The sequence below is a fragment of the Prionailurus viverrinus genome, chromosome A2 (assembly GCF_022837055.1).
Source record: "Prionailurus viverrinus isolate Anna chromosome A2, UM_Priviv_1.0, whole genome shotgun sequence".
In the NCBI taxonomy this organism is placed as follows: Eukaryota; Metazoa; Chordata; class Mammalia; order Carnivora; family Felidae; genus Prionailurus; species Prionailurus viverrinus.
In genome coordinates this window covers 85,555,076-85,570,833 of record NC_062562.1, presented here as the reverse complement: position 1 = coordinate 85,570,833, position 15,758 = coordinate 85,555,076, and the positions used below count along the sequence as shown (strand labels likewise).

General features: G+C 34.4%; 1 protein-coding gene across 1 annotated transcript in view; it reads left to right on the top strand.

Annotated features, from left to right (window-relative positions):
* Positions 1-215: 215 nt before the first annotated feature.
* The window catches only part of SEMA3C (semaphorin 3C), a 176,351-nt gene continuing 160,808 nt past the window's right edge, over positions 216-15,758 (top strand). Inside the window, exons 1-2 of the mRNA XM_047850415.1 lie at positions 216-489; positions 2,570-2,710. Coding sequence (XP_047706371.1) covers positions 2,608-2,710 — 103 coding nt within the window. The 5' untranslated portion in view covers positions 216-489; positions 2,570-2,607. The remainder of the gene's footprint in view (positions 490-2,569; positions 2,711-15,758) is intronic.

Here is a 15,758-nt window from a genome sequence, read left to right as displayed (position 1 = left end):
CCTGCGTCTCCCGGCAGCGGGTCCCGGGCTGGGCCCCGCCCCGCCCTGCCGGCCGCTCGCCCGCCGACCGCCCTCGCGGCTCCCTGCCACCCTCTCGCGGGCGCGCTCTGGGTGGGGCCTCGCGGCGGCGGAGATGCGGCGGGTGTGCTGGGCGGGTGAGGCTAGCCGGCTGGGCGGCGCGCCCGGGCAGCCCGAGCCGCGCGCCGCGTCGCTGTAATCGGACACCCGAGCGCTCGCCCCCGGTGCCCGGCCACTTTCCATTCACTCCGAGGTGCTTGATTGAGCGACGCGGAGTCGAGCTCCCGGTGCCGCGGCACTGCTACGCTGAGGATTCCTTTACAAAGAAACTCAGACGACCGGGAAGAAAGAATTTCACCGCTGGGACGCTCTAGAAATTAAGGTCTTCTGGGAAAAAGACTAGAGAGGCACTCGCGGAGCGGCACCGGTAGCAAATTGATGACTTTTCCGTGCTGATCTCTTCCCATCTCGGTAAGCTAGGTTCCTTATTTTCAGCATTACACATTTAGCAAAATACCAAACATAACTTTTGGTTCTGCGTATCGACTTTTTACACATCGGTGTGCTTGAGTCTGGACATTTTCTAAAGAGCACATGCAGTTTGTCAGGGAAGTGTTTCTCTTGCTGAGAGCCCTGCTTGAGTTTTCTTTAGATTGTGACACCTGCGGAGAGTTTAAAGTGGAGTATTTCCGTGCCTTCTGATGTAGAACTGCTCGAGAGGACATAAAAGATTCCTTTTCTTACATGTTGTTAGTGTTCCATCAGAAGTGAAAACAACAAACAGCATGTCTAAGTGAGTTAAAGGGAAGTTATATGGGGGGGGGGGGCGGGCACGTGTAAGACACTTGGCTTTCAGTCACTAGGCTAGGTAGACTTGAAATCCCATTGCTCTGTATACTTACTTCATTTGACCTGTCATTTCATCTCCACTATTATTCTTCTCAATTTTTAGCACATGTCTCTTTTGGTGAGACATGTCAGATAAGACACTGATAATAGCAATACGTAAAAATGTGTAATTATCTGCCTGCTTAATGAAGTGAGGAAGGTTAGGCATATTTATAGCTTTTTTTTTGCTTTTTTTTTTGGTTTAATTATAAAGTCAACAAAACCAGGGAGCAAATCATTAAGGGAAAGTTATCCTATAAAATCAGTTTTCTTCTAAGTTAATTTAGGGATGACAAGGTGAAGAGGTTGTGGAAGCAGGAAGAAACTGTTTCGTTTGAAAATTACCAGTACAAACATCCCTAAGGTTTCCTCCCATCTGTGTGGCAAAAGAGGCAGACAGTTTTGTTTCTAAGTCTTATGACATATGTACCACCTAGGAAATCCACTGTTTAAAATGTTTCAATTGTTCAACATGGCGTGTTCAGTTTAATTGTTTAATTAATATAATACTTTTTTTCTTCTGTGTTAGTGAAGTAGTCTTTTCAATTTTTAGTGGCATTTCTTTCTTAAATAAAAGTGTTAAGATTTTAATGTAAATAACCATATAATACTGAAGATTAGCATTGTTGTAACCTGTAAAACATTTCTAGATTAAACTCTGTCATTTTATTGTATAATTAGACTCAAAATGACAGGATTTCTTTCATGGTCCTGAGTTTGTTTTGCATATTGTGGCCACTAGAGCTGCTGTAGATAGATCTCTAGTTACCCATTACCTGATCTTCCTTAGTATTCAGACATTAGTTAATAGCATGTATCAATTTTATAGCTACAGTTTCAAAAGGTAATGCTTCTGTCTCTGATTTATCTTTTGGAATTTTGACAGCTTGCTCTCTGGTTGATTTATTTTAAATATGCATTGAGGGATACATGGTTCAGTGGATTGCTCACCACTAAGTCATTGGTTTGAACTTGGCACTAGTCCATGGTTACCTCATCTGCATCATTTAACAGCTGCATGGTCATCTGTATAAATTGGCAGATAACTAATTTGAGTGATTTCAGTGGTCAGGGATTGAGCACACATAGATTTATGTGTAGAAACATTTCAGAGATATTACTCCAAAAGAGCCAATGAGGGTGGAAGCAAGTGGGTATGCATGATTTTTCATGTGACTTTTTCTTGCTACTACAATATTTATGGTAGAAAGACAAGTTTTCATCTAATACCCACTGGTACCATTCTCAAGTCTTTTCAATGTTATGTGATTATTAGATCAAGTTTAAATATGGAGTTTCCTTTGGGAATCAATACCTTTTTCCTAGCTGCTTTGTTCTGCTTTAAGATTAGCATTATTTCCTGGAAAAAGAAACAGTTTCTCTTTTTGCAAAGACTTCCAGACATAAATGAATTAAATCCAACTTTTCACATCGAAGCAACAAAGTCAGAGCACCTCCTACTGTTTGCATGACTGTAAAAGTCCAGATATATCTTTTGTGAATAAGGTGCTCTGTCTAGATCACTAGTTATGTGTGTGTGCGTGCGTGTGTGTGTGTGTGTGCACGCACACACACACGCACACACACACATGCACAGACACGTACGTGTATGCTCCTAAAATGTGAAATGAAATATAACAAACTTGTTACCTCTCTTTTAAAGGTATTTTCTCTTGGATATTAATTTGCAAATCTGAAGAAATGGCAGTCCAGGCAATTTTCGTGTTGGTTGGAGTATTTGTTTGTTCTATCAGTGTAAAAGGATCGTCTCAGCCCCAAGCAAGAGTTTATTTAACATTTGATGGTAAGATAAATACTCTGGAAAAATGTTATTTGAAGTCTTTTTAAAAATTTCACATCCAGATTCAAACATTAATAATAAAACACAGTAAAATATTATTGAATGTTGATTAATTTTAAAAATATTTACTGGGCTGCTTTTTGGAGGACATGGCTATTTTAAATTATGTGTTCATAGGCAAAAGCTCTCTACTACATGTGTTTATGAAAATGCTTGAAGTATATTCTACCCTTTTTGAAGTTTCTTCTTAATAGTCACCTGGTGTTTGAGAAACACCCTCAATGTGCTAGTGCTCATCAGCAGAGAAGTCTATGCAAGTTTAATTACTTAAAATTTTTCTTCATAAGTTTTGGTCTTGGCCTCCAAACTTGTTTCTCCATATGTTGTTCTAATGGTGTTTTTTTTCCATTTCCAAAAGGCATTCCTGAGGTTGGCAAAATCTCCTAATTAATTGAAAAGGATCTAAAAGAATAGTTGGAAATATGTTTTTGACTGCTGTTGTGTACAAATGTTTTCTTCAGAAGTTTGGGAAAATTGGCGTGATTTCAAATTTCCACAAATGTAAAAAGTGTAAGATCCTCTGAGGAAATGGTTTGCCAAATGTATCCATGAGCTTTGATGTATATAGTTCAAACAACTTACAGATGGATGATTTTTGTCAGTCACATAACCCATACTAATTGGACGTATGGGATAAGAAATAGATCAGGAAGATCATCTCGCCAATAAAGGTTATTTATATTTTTATTACTTCTTTCAACTTAAGTTCTTCATAAACATTGGTGTCATTGAGCATATTTTATTTTACTTGAGAAACAGTATACTCTCAGAACTTTCTATAGCAGTGTCTTTGAAACACTCTATTATCTTGAATTTCAAACAGCAGTATGACTGACACTTATCAGTCACATGGATATCTTATTTTTTTTCTTTCCTTCTTAAGTCACTAAGGGCTTTCCCCAAGGTTATGATAAGCACTGAAAGAGCTTTATTTAGAACTTAGAGTGTGTGACCTTCTAATTGCTTCTTTAGCCTCTAAGCCAGTCATTCCACTAAAAACCCATGGCTGTCAAGTTATGAAGAAAGGGAAAACAGACCCTTTGAAGTGTCTTTTTTTTTTTTTTTTGATTACTGTAACATCTTGTAGTCTACTTATACCTTTTCTTCCAAGTTGAGAACTATGAAATATCTAATCAAATGAAAAATAAAGGCATTAGGGTGTAGTACAATTTCTCTTTCTATATGTCTCCCAATATGTAGAAAGATGGAGTGGTCCCACAGGTTAGTTATCTGAACCTGTTCTCTCTAATACATCAAAACTGACCAAACTTTTTTTTTAACCTAAACTTAACCCCAAATTTGTAAACTGTAAAAGCATGTGTATCACCAGAGATAATCCATCAATTTCATATTTGAAAGACTTTACAGTTTATCTTTTACAGAAGAAATTAATTAGTATAATCTTTTAAAACCAAACTAATACTAAGTAGGACAGTAACTACTATATATAAAGTGACTAGAAGTTGTGATGGGATTTTTAAAATACTCCATGTCTAATATTTTAAATGCTCTCAAAGTCAAAACAGATTCTTGCAGAATGAGACTTACCTTAATTTATAGCATATGTAGAGTACAACATGATGAGATAAGCTTTTGATCTGAGATTTCTACCAATCCCTGATATTTTGTTTTTCTGAAGAGTCAGGCTAGGAAATAATCAGAGATACAGAGTATCACTTTATTTGTATTAAAGATATATATCAACGGGGAGAACAAATAATGAAACTCCATAATTTCTAAATTAATACAAAAAACACCTGAAGTGAACTATATTTTAGACATATTATCATAGGAAAAATACCTTGGACAAAAAAAATTGTTAAAAGGTATAAATTGTAATCAGCTCATCATCCTCTTCTTAATAGATTAGACAGTGTACCTGTTTCAGTGTACCTTTTCCAAATTTCTTATTATTTAAAGTTTCCCATTTTATTACAACTTTTCTGTATATCACAATAAGTTGCTAAATTTCTTCCAAAATGGTTTACTCTTTACATCAAAATATAGAACTTTGTAAGGGTTGACACATATATGAACATATATTAATTAAAATACATATGGTGTATGCTTTTATTTCAAAATTTCTATCACTATTTTTCAGCCAAATATTATGAGTTGGAAAATGATTCTGAGGAAATTCAAATAACATCAGATTATATCATCTGTGTCTTTATATTCTCAGAATTTCCTTGCCTCCTGACTCTTTTGTCTTGAATTATTTTCCTTCACCATTACTTGGTCTTCTGCCAGTCTCTTTCTGGGTGGAACTTTAGAAGAATCCTCTCAGTCTTGCCTTACAGTCCAATTAACAAAGTCAATTTTAAAATGTGTGAAATGAGATCTCTTCTTACATCCAAGTTTTATCCCTTCTTGTAGTAGAATGATGCAGTGGTAACATTTGGGAAACATTGATTTACACATTTGCCTTCCCTATTGATCTAGTGTAAGGTCAACCAGATGGTCATCAGTCCTGTGGGAGAATGTATTTCAGATGTTATTAATTAGTTACATTTGTACAAACTAAATCTTGCATGTTAAAAAAACTGTGGTTCCTATTAGATATTACATTTTATAATTGTTATCATTCTAATTTTATGCCAAATAGCTTTTCAAATAAATATAAAGTTCATGAAATACCTTTTGATTAAGTTGAATTTTTGTTTAAAAAAATCTGGTGGTTTAACAGATTCACATTTCATAGCATTATTGTCATTGTAATTTTTTTCTCAGAAAATCTTTGGAATCTCTAAGGGTCATAAGATAAGTCAAGGCTACATATATTCAATAGACAAATTTGTTTTGCTTGTTAATATAAAAGGGAAAGCATTGTTGAAATGGTTCTGCCTTTATCCAGTAGAGACTTTAGCATGTAGTATTTTACATAGCCAGGAATTGATACTATAGTTTGACAAAAAGCATCAGTTACATGTCATTTTACAAAAAGGTTCTAAGGTTGAGAAAAATGGACATATTGTCTATATTTGAATTGATATAAAACATGATTACTGAGTTAAATATGTTAAGCATTGTTTCTGTTTAAAAATGAGGTAGATTCAAAATAAGATTATTTTTCACCTAGTAATTAGGTTGTGAATCTAAAATGTTAAATTTGTTGACATAAAGTCATCTATAATATTACCTTATTATCCTCACTGTGCCTGTAGGATCTGTAGTAATGTCTTTTTCTTCATTTCTGATATTATTAATTTACATCTACTTCCTTTATGTTCTGACTGCTGTAGAAATCATTTTTTTCTTTTTATTGATCTCTTTAGATAATCAGCTTTTGGATTTGTTGTGTTTTTTTTCTTATTGTTTTTCTGTTTAATATTTCCTTGGTTTATGCTCTAAAATGAAATTATCTTATTCTTGTCTTGTGCTTAATTTACTCTTCTTTTTGGAAATTCTTAACATGGAAACTTAGATCACTGATTTGAGAACTTTTTCCTAATGTAAGCAGTTGTGCTATAAATTTCCCTTGAAACACTGTTTAGCAGTGCTCCACATATTTTGATAAAATTTGTTTTGATTTGTAGTCAGTTCAAAATGTCTTCTAATTGTTCCTCTTACTTTTTCTTTACTCACAAATTACTCAGAAATATGTTGTATAATTTGAAGATATTTGTGTATTTCTTATATATCTTTCTGTTGTAGATCTTTGATTCAGTTTCTTGTTGTCAAAGAACATACATAATATGCTTCTGATTTTCTAAAAAACTATTAAAAATCATTTTATGACACTGAATGTAGCCTACATAGAAAAGAATCTGTATTCTGCTTTTATTGCATGAATGTTTTATTAATGCCAGTTAGATTCAGTCAGTTGATGGTTTGTTATGTTTTCTATATCCCTACTGATTTTCTGTCTACTTATTCTTTGAATTACTTACAGAAGAAGTTGAACTTTCCAACTATAATTATGGATTTGTCTATTTCTCTTTTCAGGTCTATCAGTTTTTACTTCATGTTTTTGAATTTCTGTTTTTAATACTGACCTATTTAAGAGTGTTATGCCTCCTGATGAACTGACCTCTTTTCCATTACAAAATATCACCAATTATTTTTGGTAATAATTATTGTTCTGAAATGAATTTTGTACATAAAACTTCTGTCTTTTTTGTATAAGGAAAATACCAACAAAATTTTAATTACAATTAAGTAGGGAAAATGTTTGTCATGATTCCAGTGACCTCTGGGAAGTTTTTGTTAAAATATTAGGAAACATGTCTAAACATATATTTTTTGATGTATGTAAAAGTATGGACATTTGATTGGCAGTGCAGTATAGTGAGAACAGCATTTCTGTGGAAAAAATAACAGAGTTTTCAAACTTTGGTTCCTCAGTAATTAATTCTGAAACTTTGTCAGGACCTCAGTTCTCCCAACCAGTTAAAAAATTTGGGGGCTAACTAAACTCTAAGACTCTAAATTTTTATGATGTTTAAGCTTAGTTTTTTTTTTTTTTTTTAATAATAGCATCTTCTTTAAGGAATGCTTCTATAGTAATTCCTCTCATTGCTTTCAAGAACATTTTGTATGAAGGACTTGGGCAAGGGACAGAACAAAACTAAACAATTTATAAAAGTTCACAGATTTTGAAGTCCTACAGAGCTGATTTTAAATCATAGTTGCTTGCTACTTTCTGGGGAATGCTACATTGGGGTAGTTACTTAATCTCCCTAATCCAGAATTTTATCATCTGTAAAATGGGAATGACACACACTTCATAGAACTGTTTTGAAAATGAAATGAATTAAATTTGTAAAATGTATTGTGTGGTTATAGTGTGCATCTTGTTAAAATACACAAAGAATGACTTTAATTGAGTTAACATTTATAAATTCCTTTAGGGTACAAATATGGTCTTCTTTTGTACTATAATTAGTCCCCCCCAATTAGCATAGAGACTGCCATTTGTTATTGTTCAATAAATGTTGAATTAACATAAATTTTGATACTTCTTAACCAGTGTACCTCCCCAACCAGTAGAGCCTTGGTACACTATAAACATGCTTCAGTGAATCTTAGTTAATTTAAAATAATGATAGAGACTAGGTAGAACACAAAATTTCTTCATCATAGCATTAAGGTAAAAGCATCATGGAAGAAAAATTTTCGTTAATTTGTGGATGAGTAACTTTAGACTCATATCCTGGTACATTGCTGATGGTCAAATATTTTCCATCTAGTTACAACCTTTTCCTACATTGTACATTATACAGAGATTCAATGTTGTCTGGGAATTCAACGTTTATATTTACCCTTTCCAGTTAATTCTCAAATCTCCTAATTATTGTATTTTCTTCCCTAATAGACCTTCTTCTCTATAGATTTTAGATATTTTCTTCCAGAAAGTTGTTCAGTGTGTGTGTTTAAAGTTTATTTATTTTTGAGAGAGAGACCACAAGTAGCAGAGAGGCCTAGAAAGAATCCCCAGCAGACTCCACACTATCAGTGAGGAGCCGAGAAGGAGCTTGAACTCACCAACCGTGAGATCATGACCTGAGCTGAAATCAAGAGTCAGACGCTTAACTGACTGAGCCACCCAGGCGCCCCTGAGTTTTTTTGTGTGTGTTTTGATTGGAAGCATAGTGTTTTATATAAAAAGGAAGAGATCTCATATATACACAGCCTTCCAAAGGGCCTTGATTGGTGGCCTGTCAGGGATGTTGCCTTAAATCTTAATACTGTTGGCATATATATAAGCTAGTATGTCTAGCATGTCTAGATATGTCTAGACTTTTAAAGTAATGACAAATGCATTATTTTTTTTAAGATTCAGTTTTTTTGAAAGTCCAATTTTTCATGATAAGCTTGAACTTAATAAGAACTCCATCTACTTAGTTTACTTCTTATGATTGTCATGGCATAGTGGATGGCTTGAAATTGCATTTAACTATTTGCCACTCTTGGGACATTTAAGAGTACCATAAAGGGGCGCCTGGGTGGCTCAGTCGATTGGTTAACCGTCCGACTTCAGCCAGGTCACGATCTCGCGGTCCGTGAGTTCGAGCCCTGCGTTGGGCTCTGGGCTGATAGCTCAGAGCCTGGAGCCTGCTTCCCATTCTGTGTCTCCCTCTCTCTCTGCCCTGCCCCTGTTCATGCTTTGTCTCTCTCTGTCTCAAAAATAAATAAATGTTAAAAATAAATAAATAAATAAATAAATAAATAAGCAAGCTTTAAAAAAAAAAAAGAGTACCATAAAGCCTCAGGAAGGCAGGGAGTCATGATAATTAAATCAGGATAATTTCTGATCCACTTCTGTACCTTGATATGAAATATATCTGTATAAATACACCCATAAAATAAAATACAAATGTAAATATATCCATATGAATACCAAGTATAGGTTATATACATGCTCCTAAAGTAATGGCTGTTAAATAATATATTTTATTTTTTACCCTTTTTCTTTTGATGAATAAATTGAAAATTATTCAGGAATATTTGCTCTTTGGAATACTTTCTATGTGAACAAGTTAACAGAACCTGAATTCACTATTTTATTATTTAATTTTTTTTAAGGTTATTTATTTATCTTAAAAGAGAGAGAGCCAGGGAGGGGCAGAGAGAAAGAAAGAGAAAGAGAATCCCAAGCAGGCTCTGAACTGTCATTTTGGAATTAGATTTGGGGCTGGAACTCACAAACCACAAGGTCATGATGACCTGAGCTGAAGTCAAGAGTCAGACACTTAACCGACTGAGCCACCCAGGCACCGCAAAATTCACTACTTCAGTTGAGAATTATTTACTGAATTAGTTTATCTTATATTATCTAATGAGTATTTATATTATTAAGTTACTGAAATAGCAAAATTTCATGTTTGTTTATAAGATTGGGTTTCAACTGCAATTCAGGAGTTACCCAAAATTACACAGTTCCACCTTTGTTGCCATAAAGGCAATAATTCAGTCATGTGCATGTTTTGTCTCTCTACTACAAATGTCTAAGATATCAGACATTTTTAAGTAATCCTGATGAATATTATATTATGATTTTTATTTGCATGCTTTTAGATCTAGAAACATAATATCCAGAAATAAAGAAGTAGTATATCCCCACATCACTCATCACTTTGCTCTTAAATAAAGAAGCCTGGGACACACACACACACACACACACACACACTCAAAACACAATATAAAATAAAGAAGTAGGATGCACTCAATATTCCACAGGCTTCGAAAAACCTGAATATCATTTTATTGAATAGACAGCAGTCTGGCTCTACTTCAGGTTTTCTCTTGGCTTGAAACTCTTATGAGTTATCAAGATGCCCATGGAAATATTTAAGGCAGTGAAAACTCAAAAATAAATTGACTTATAAATACATGGCAAAAAAGTCGATTATTTGTGACTGCTATTAATTCTTTGCTGGTGTTCAATAGAACAGTAAAGATCCCCTACTACTAAACTGCTTTCCACCCCGTTGAAGCCTATGACTCATGGCTTTAAACTCAAAAGGAAAATGATAATTAAAAAATTAAAGATTCTACCATTTGGATACATTTTTCCTTAGCTAATATTGGCCAGTTTTTCAGCTCAAGGTTGACTTTTACATTTACATGTGCACAACAGGGTTTTAAAAACATAAAAATGTCAGTCTGAGTTATACTGGGAAACAAGTATATTAAGTGTAGGGACTTAGCTTGCATAGGATTATAAGTTCTTTCAGTTGTTTACTTTGATGCTTTTTTGCCTTCTTTCAGTGCTGAAATTTTCATTAATATAATTGTCAAAGTCTCCAGGTCATCGATAGTATATAAATGAAAGATGACGAAATTTTACAAAACATCTTTTATCTTTTAATACCTGCCTCATTTGACAAGAAGCATAATAATTAAACAACAAATAAAAGGACCCCTGGGAACTAGTGAGCTAAATGAATTGTTGTTGGACAATAAACTCAAAATAATAAATTGTGTCTTTATGAACTCTGGTAGCATTAACATTACAAGACACATTTGTTGAAAACAGTTTGTCTATGGTTGCCCAAGAGATAAAAATAAAGCCAATTGTTCTTGATTTTTCCATTAATCTTGGAGAACGCTCCTTCTGATTGTATTGAATCTTCTGAAATATTTAGTTCTTGGGAAAACTTGTGTTAATACAGTTTGTTTTAATTCCCCTTCTGACGTTTTCAGTTAAATGCCAATTAAACATCTTTAATAACATAAACTATTTATGTTTTAATAAACTCAGACTCAACAAGGAATGCTCTGTGAATAAAACTCTGCATTTTTCCCCTGTGAGAGTGTCTTTAAAATCAGGAAGGGATTGATAAATACAATTATGAGCGGGACATTACCTAAATCATAAAGAGTCTTAAGTAGAGCAGCACTAAATTTATGATACAAGAGCAAGTTAAAACTGTTATAAACACATTGAGAACATAAGATGAGAAGAAATTGCTGAGAAATTTCATGTCTGTTTTTCCCTGTAATATATATTGATTCAGGACTCTTAGTAGTCAAAATAAAATGAAATATCTTTTACAGCCTTGAATTGGGGAAGTTTTAAGTAGTGCAAAGAATGTCCCTTGAGAAGTATTAGGATAGAAATATGTTACAATGATGTCTTCTTGTAAAGATTCTTAGAAAAAAGTTGGAAACTCCTATTTTCCTGGCATAAAAAAGTAATTATTATTCTGGGTGAGTTTTGTCACATTCTAATCTTAAATCTGTTGCCAAAAGATGATGCTGTGATATTAAGCCATTTAAAAACGTACAAGGGTCCTGAAATTGAGAACAAAGCTGAGATGCTCCAATGACCTGAAATTAAGAGTGAGTGTTTTGTGCTATGTTTATTCAGTCATCTGATCAAAACAATTCCATGAGAAAATGTGTCGTAGTCCATGATTATCCATAGATACGTGGAAACAATTATGACTGAACTCTTGAGCTATCAAGAGATGCTAGGTGGTTTAACTAATTAATGTTATTGAAATATAATTGATATACAATGTTATATTAATTTCAGATGTGTGACATAATGATTCAGTAATTCTATACATTACTCAGTGCTCACCATGGTAAATGTGGTGAACAGTTGTCACCACAAAACATTATTACAATGCTATTTATGATATTATTCCCTATGCTGTACTTTTCATCTCTGTAACTTGTTTATTTTATAACCGGAAGTTTGTACCTCTTAATCTCTTTCACCTGTTTTGCCCATCCCCCCCACCCTCCTCTCTGGAGGAGAGTTCTCTGTATTTATGAGTCTGTCTCTGTTTTTTTGTTTGTTGGTTCATTTGTTTTGCTTTATACATTCTGTGTATAAGTGAAGTAATACGGAATTTGTCTTTTTCTGTCTGACTTATTTCACTTAGCATAATGCCCTCTAAGTCTATTTATGTTGTTGCAAATGGTAAGATTTCATTCCTTTTTATGGCTAAGTAATATTCCAGTGTGTGTGTGTGTGTGTGTGTGTGTGTGTGTGTGTGTGTGTGTGTGTCTATACCACATCTTCTTTATCCATTCATTTATTGATGGGGCACTTAGGTAGTTTCCATATTTTGGCTATTGTGCATAATGTTGCAATAAACATAGGAGTACCTGTATCTTTTCGAATTAGTGTTTTTGTTTTCTTTGGGTAAATACCCAGAAATGGAATTACTGGGTCATATGGTATTTTTATTTTTAATTTTTTGAGGAACCCTTCTACTGTTTTCCCTAACGGCTGCACCAATTTACATTCCTCTCAGCACTGCACAACACTTCTATCTTGTCTTTGTAATGCTAGCCATTCTGGTTGTTATGAAGTAATAGCTCATTGTAACTTTGGTTGGTATTTCCCTGATGATTAGTAATGTCAAGCATATTTTCATGTGTTTGTTGGCCATCTGTATGTCTTTGGAGAAATGTCTATCTAGATCCCCTCTGCTCACTTTTTATTGGATTATTTATTTGGTGTTGAGTTGTGTAAGTTCTTTATATATTTTGGATATTAATCTCTGATTGGACATGTCATTTGCAAATATATTCTCCCGTCTGGTAGATTGCTTTTTCATTTTGTTGAACGTTTCCTTTGTTGTGCAAAATCTTTTGAGTTTGATTTGATCCTATTTATTTTTGCTTTTGTTTCCCTTGGTTGTGGAGAAAGATCCAGAAAAATATTGCTAAGACTGATTACTGCCCATATTTTCTTCTAGGAGTTTTATGGTTTCAGGTCTCACATTTAGGTCCCTAATCCATTTTGAATTTATTTTTGTTTATGGTATAAGATAGTAGTCCAGTGTCATTCTTTTGCATGTGTCATCTAGTTTTCCTAACACCATATATTCAAGAGATTGTCTTTTCCCCATTGTATTGTTGTTTTCTTTCTGACCATATAAGTATGGGTTTATTTCTGCATTGTTTATCTTGTCCCATTGATCTTTGTATCTGTTGTTTGCCAGTACCATACTATTTTGATTAGTATGGCTTTGTAGTATATCTTGAAATCTGGGATTGTGATAATTCCAGTTTCTTTCTTTCTTCTTTTTCAGAATTGCTCTGTTTATCTGGGGTCTTTTGTGGTTTCATACAAATTTTAGGATTTGTTGCTGTAGTTCTGTGAAAAATACTACTGGTATCTTGATAAAGAAAAAATACTGTTAGTATTTGATAGGGATTACATTGAATCTATAGATTGCTTATTTTAGATAGCCTGATTTATACTCATTCACATGTTGATTAAATATTTTGATGTGTTACTCACATATGTAGATTGAAAGTGTATGTCACATACCTTTCTTTGTAATTTGATTTAGAAGAATAGTTAGAAATAAAGATATGCATTTTTCCATTCTTCATGGATATTATCTTATATTTTTACAAAATAATTTTGGTTATGTATTTGCATTTATATAATAATCACTAACATTAATATTGCCTTTGTGCCAGGCATTATTTTTAATTTTCTTAACAACACTGTGAGTTAGGTGCTATTTTTATCCTCATAAAATGGAGATTCCGCAAGAGTAACTTGCCTGAGGTCACAGGGATGGAAAAGGACACAATTAAAACACAAGCAGTCAGACGCCAGAGCCAGAGCCATTTTGGTAGATGTTGCTAGAATTAGTTTTAAGATTCACAAAATCACAATTAAAAGAACATTTTTCTCAGGCATTCTGTAAACTCACTTTATCATGTTAAAGGTGTCACAGTAGACTTCTGCTTTTCTTTTAGAACATCCATCCTTCCTGAAAATAAAGGAGATAAAATTCATTCTCTACACTGTCCCTAATCGCCCCTTTAATTTCAGATTCACCCAGGTGAGGTTAAGGGAATTACAACTGTGGAACATGCTTATTTCGTTGCTGTGGGTAAGGTCTTCTTTTGTGGCTGTGGAAACAATTTGAGCTCAGACAAAGGATAACTGTAGAAAAATTTATTATTCATTCCCTTCACCTCACTGTGCAAATTAATCAGAGTAGTCTCCATAAGTTCAACATAGCCTACACTTTCTCTTAAAGAAAAGAAAATGATTGGTTCTTTGTTACAGATACCACTGTAGCATCAACTAACTATAACACCAAGATATGCTCAATTTTTCCATTTCCTAAATATCTTTTATATAACAAGGTATGAAAAACTATCATTTTGGTTTTAGTTCCATTACTGTCAAAAGTAAAAGTATTGAGAAAGAGCTCAAATGTAAGCTTTGGGCAAATTCCAGCACTTCTTTGCCTGCTGCATTCTCATTTCTATGTTCCTGAGGACCACTGTTGTTAATGAAAACAAATTTAAAGCAAGGAACAGAAAAGTTTGACGTTTTCTAATGCAGAGTGTGAGTTGGCAAGAAGGGCACATAAAAGGGAGAGCTCAGTGCTGAGCCATGTGCTATTTTAGGGTAGCGCCAGCCCTGGAACAATGTGCTGAGCTGTAAAAGATGGCAAGTTCATTCTACATTTTCAAGGTGCATGCTTTTCAAAAACAATCTTTTCAGCCTTCCCTCCTTATTCAGTGGGAATTAACTGCCTTTGAGAACTCAACAGTGGTAGGTTACTGTTGCAGACTGCTTTTAACTTTTTGGAGATTTTCCACTTGTTGTGTCTTTTATTCCAGAATGCCTATGAAGTAGTTAGGCATGAAGGCCCAGACAGGCTATCTGTTTTGGCTAACAGACACAGCCTGATGGTGCAGAGATAATACTAGAGAAAATGGTATATGGAGAGAAAAATTAACTATAGCTGTCCTTTTAGCAATAATTTATGGATTATTATATCAAACTTTAACACTATATTAGAAATGTTTCTCAATTCTCTTTGGAAAGGTTGAGGCAATAAATATCAAAAATTCGTATTTTATTTGTCTCTTATTATATAAATGAATGAACAGGATTTGTCTTGCCTTTCCCAAGTTGCAACGCCCATAATCAAGAGTTTTGTTGTGCTATATACATCAGGATACCATTTTCCTCTTTGTCAATCCTTAGAATATTCTATTCTGCTTATTTATATATTGCCTTAGGAGGAAAACAGTCTTTAAAATAATTTTTTTTATGTTTATTTACTTTTGAAGGAAATAGAGCATGAGTGAGGGAGGGACAGAAAGAAAGGGAGACACAGCTTGAAGCAGGCTCCAGGCTTTGAGCTGTCAGCACAGAGCCCAACGTGGGGCTCGAACTCACCAACCAGGAGATCATGACCTGAACTGAAGTCGGACACCCAACCGACTGAGCCACCCAGGCTCCCCAATCATTAAAATAACCTTATGTACTCGTTTGAAGTGATGTCAGTGAACATGCCTAATATTCTTGCCTTTCTCAGTATTAATACCTGCTAGCATTTAAGATACTTTATTAAAAAGTATGAAATATTCCACCTAATTAATTTTTAAATTACTTCCTCACTGAAACTATTTTCTTATAGATAATGAGCAGAGGGCGCCTGGGTGGCACAGTCGGTTAAGCGTCCGACTTCAGCCAGGTCACGATCTTGCGGTCTGTGAGTTCGAGCCCCGCGTCGGGCTCTGGGCTGATGGCTCAGAGCCTGGAGCCTGT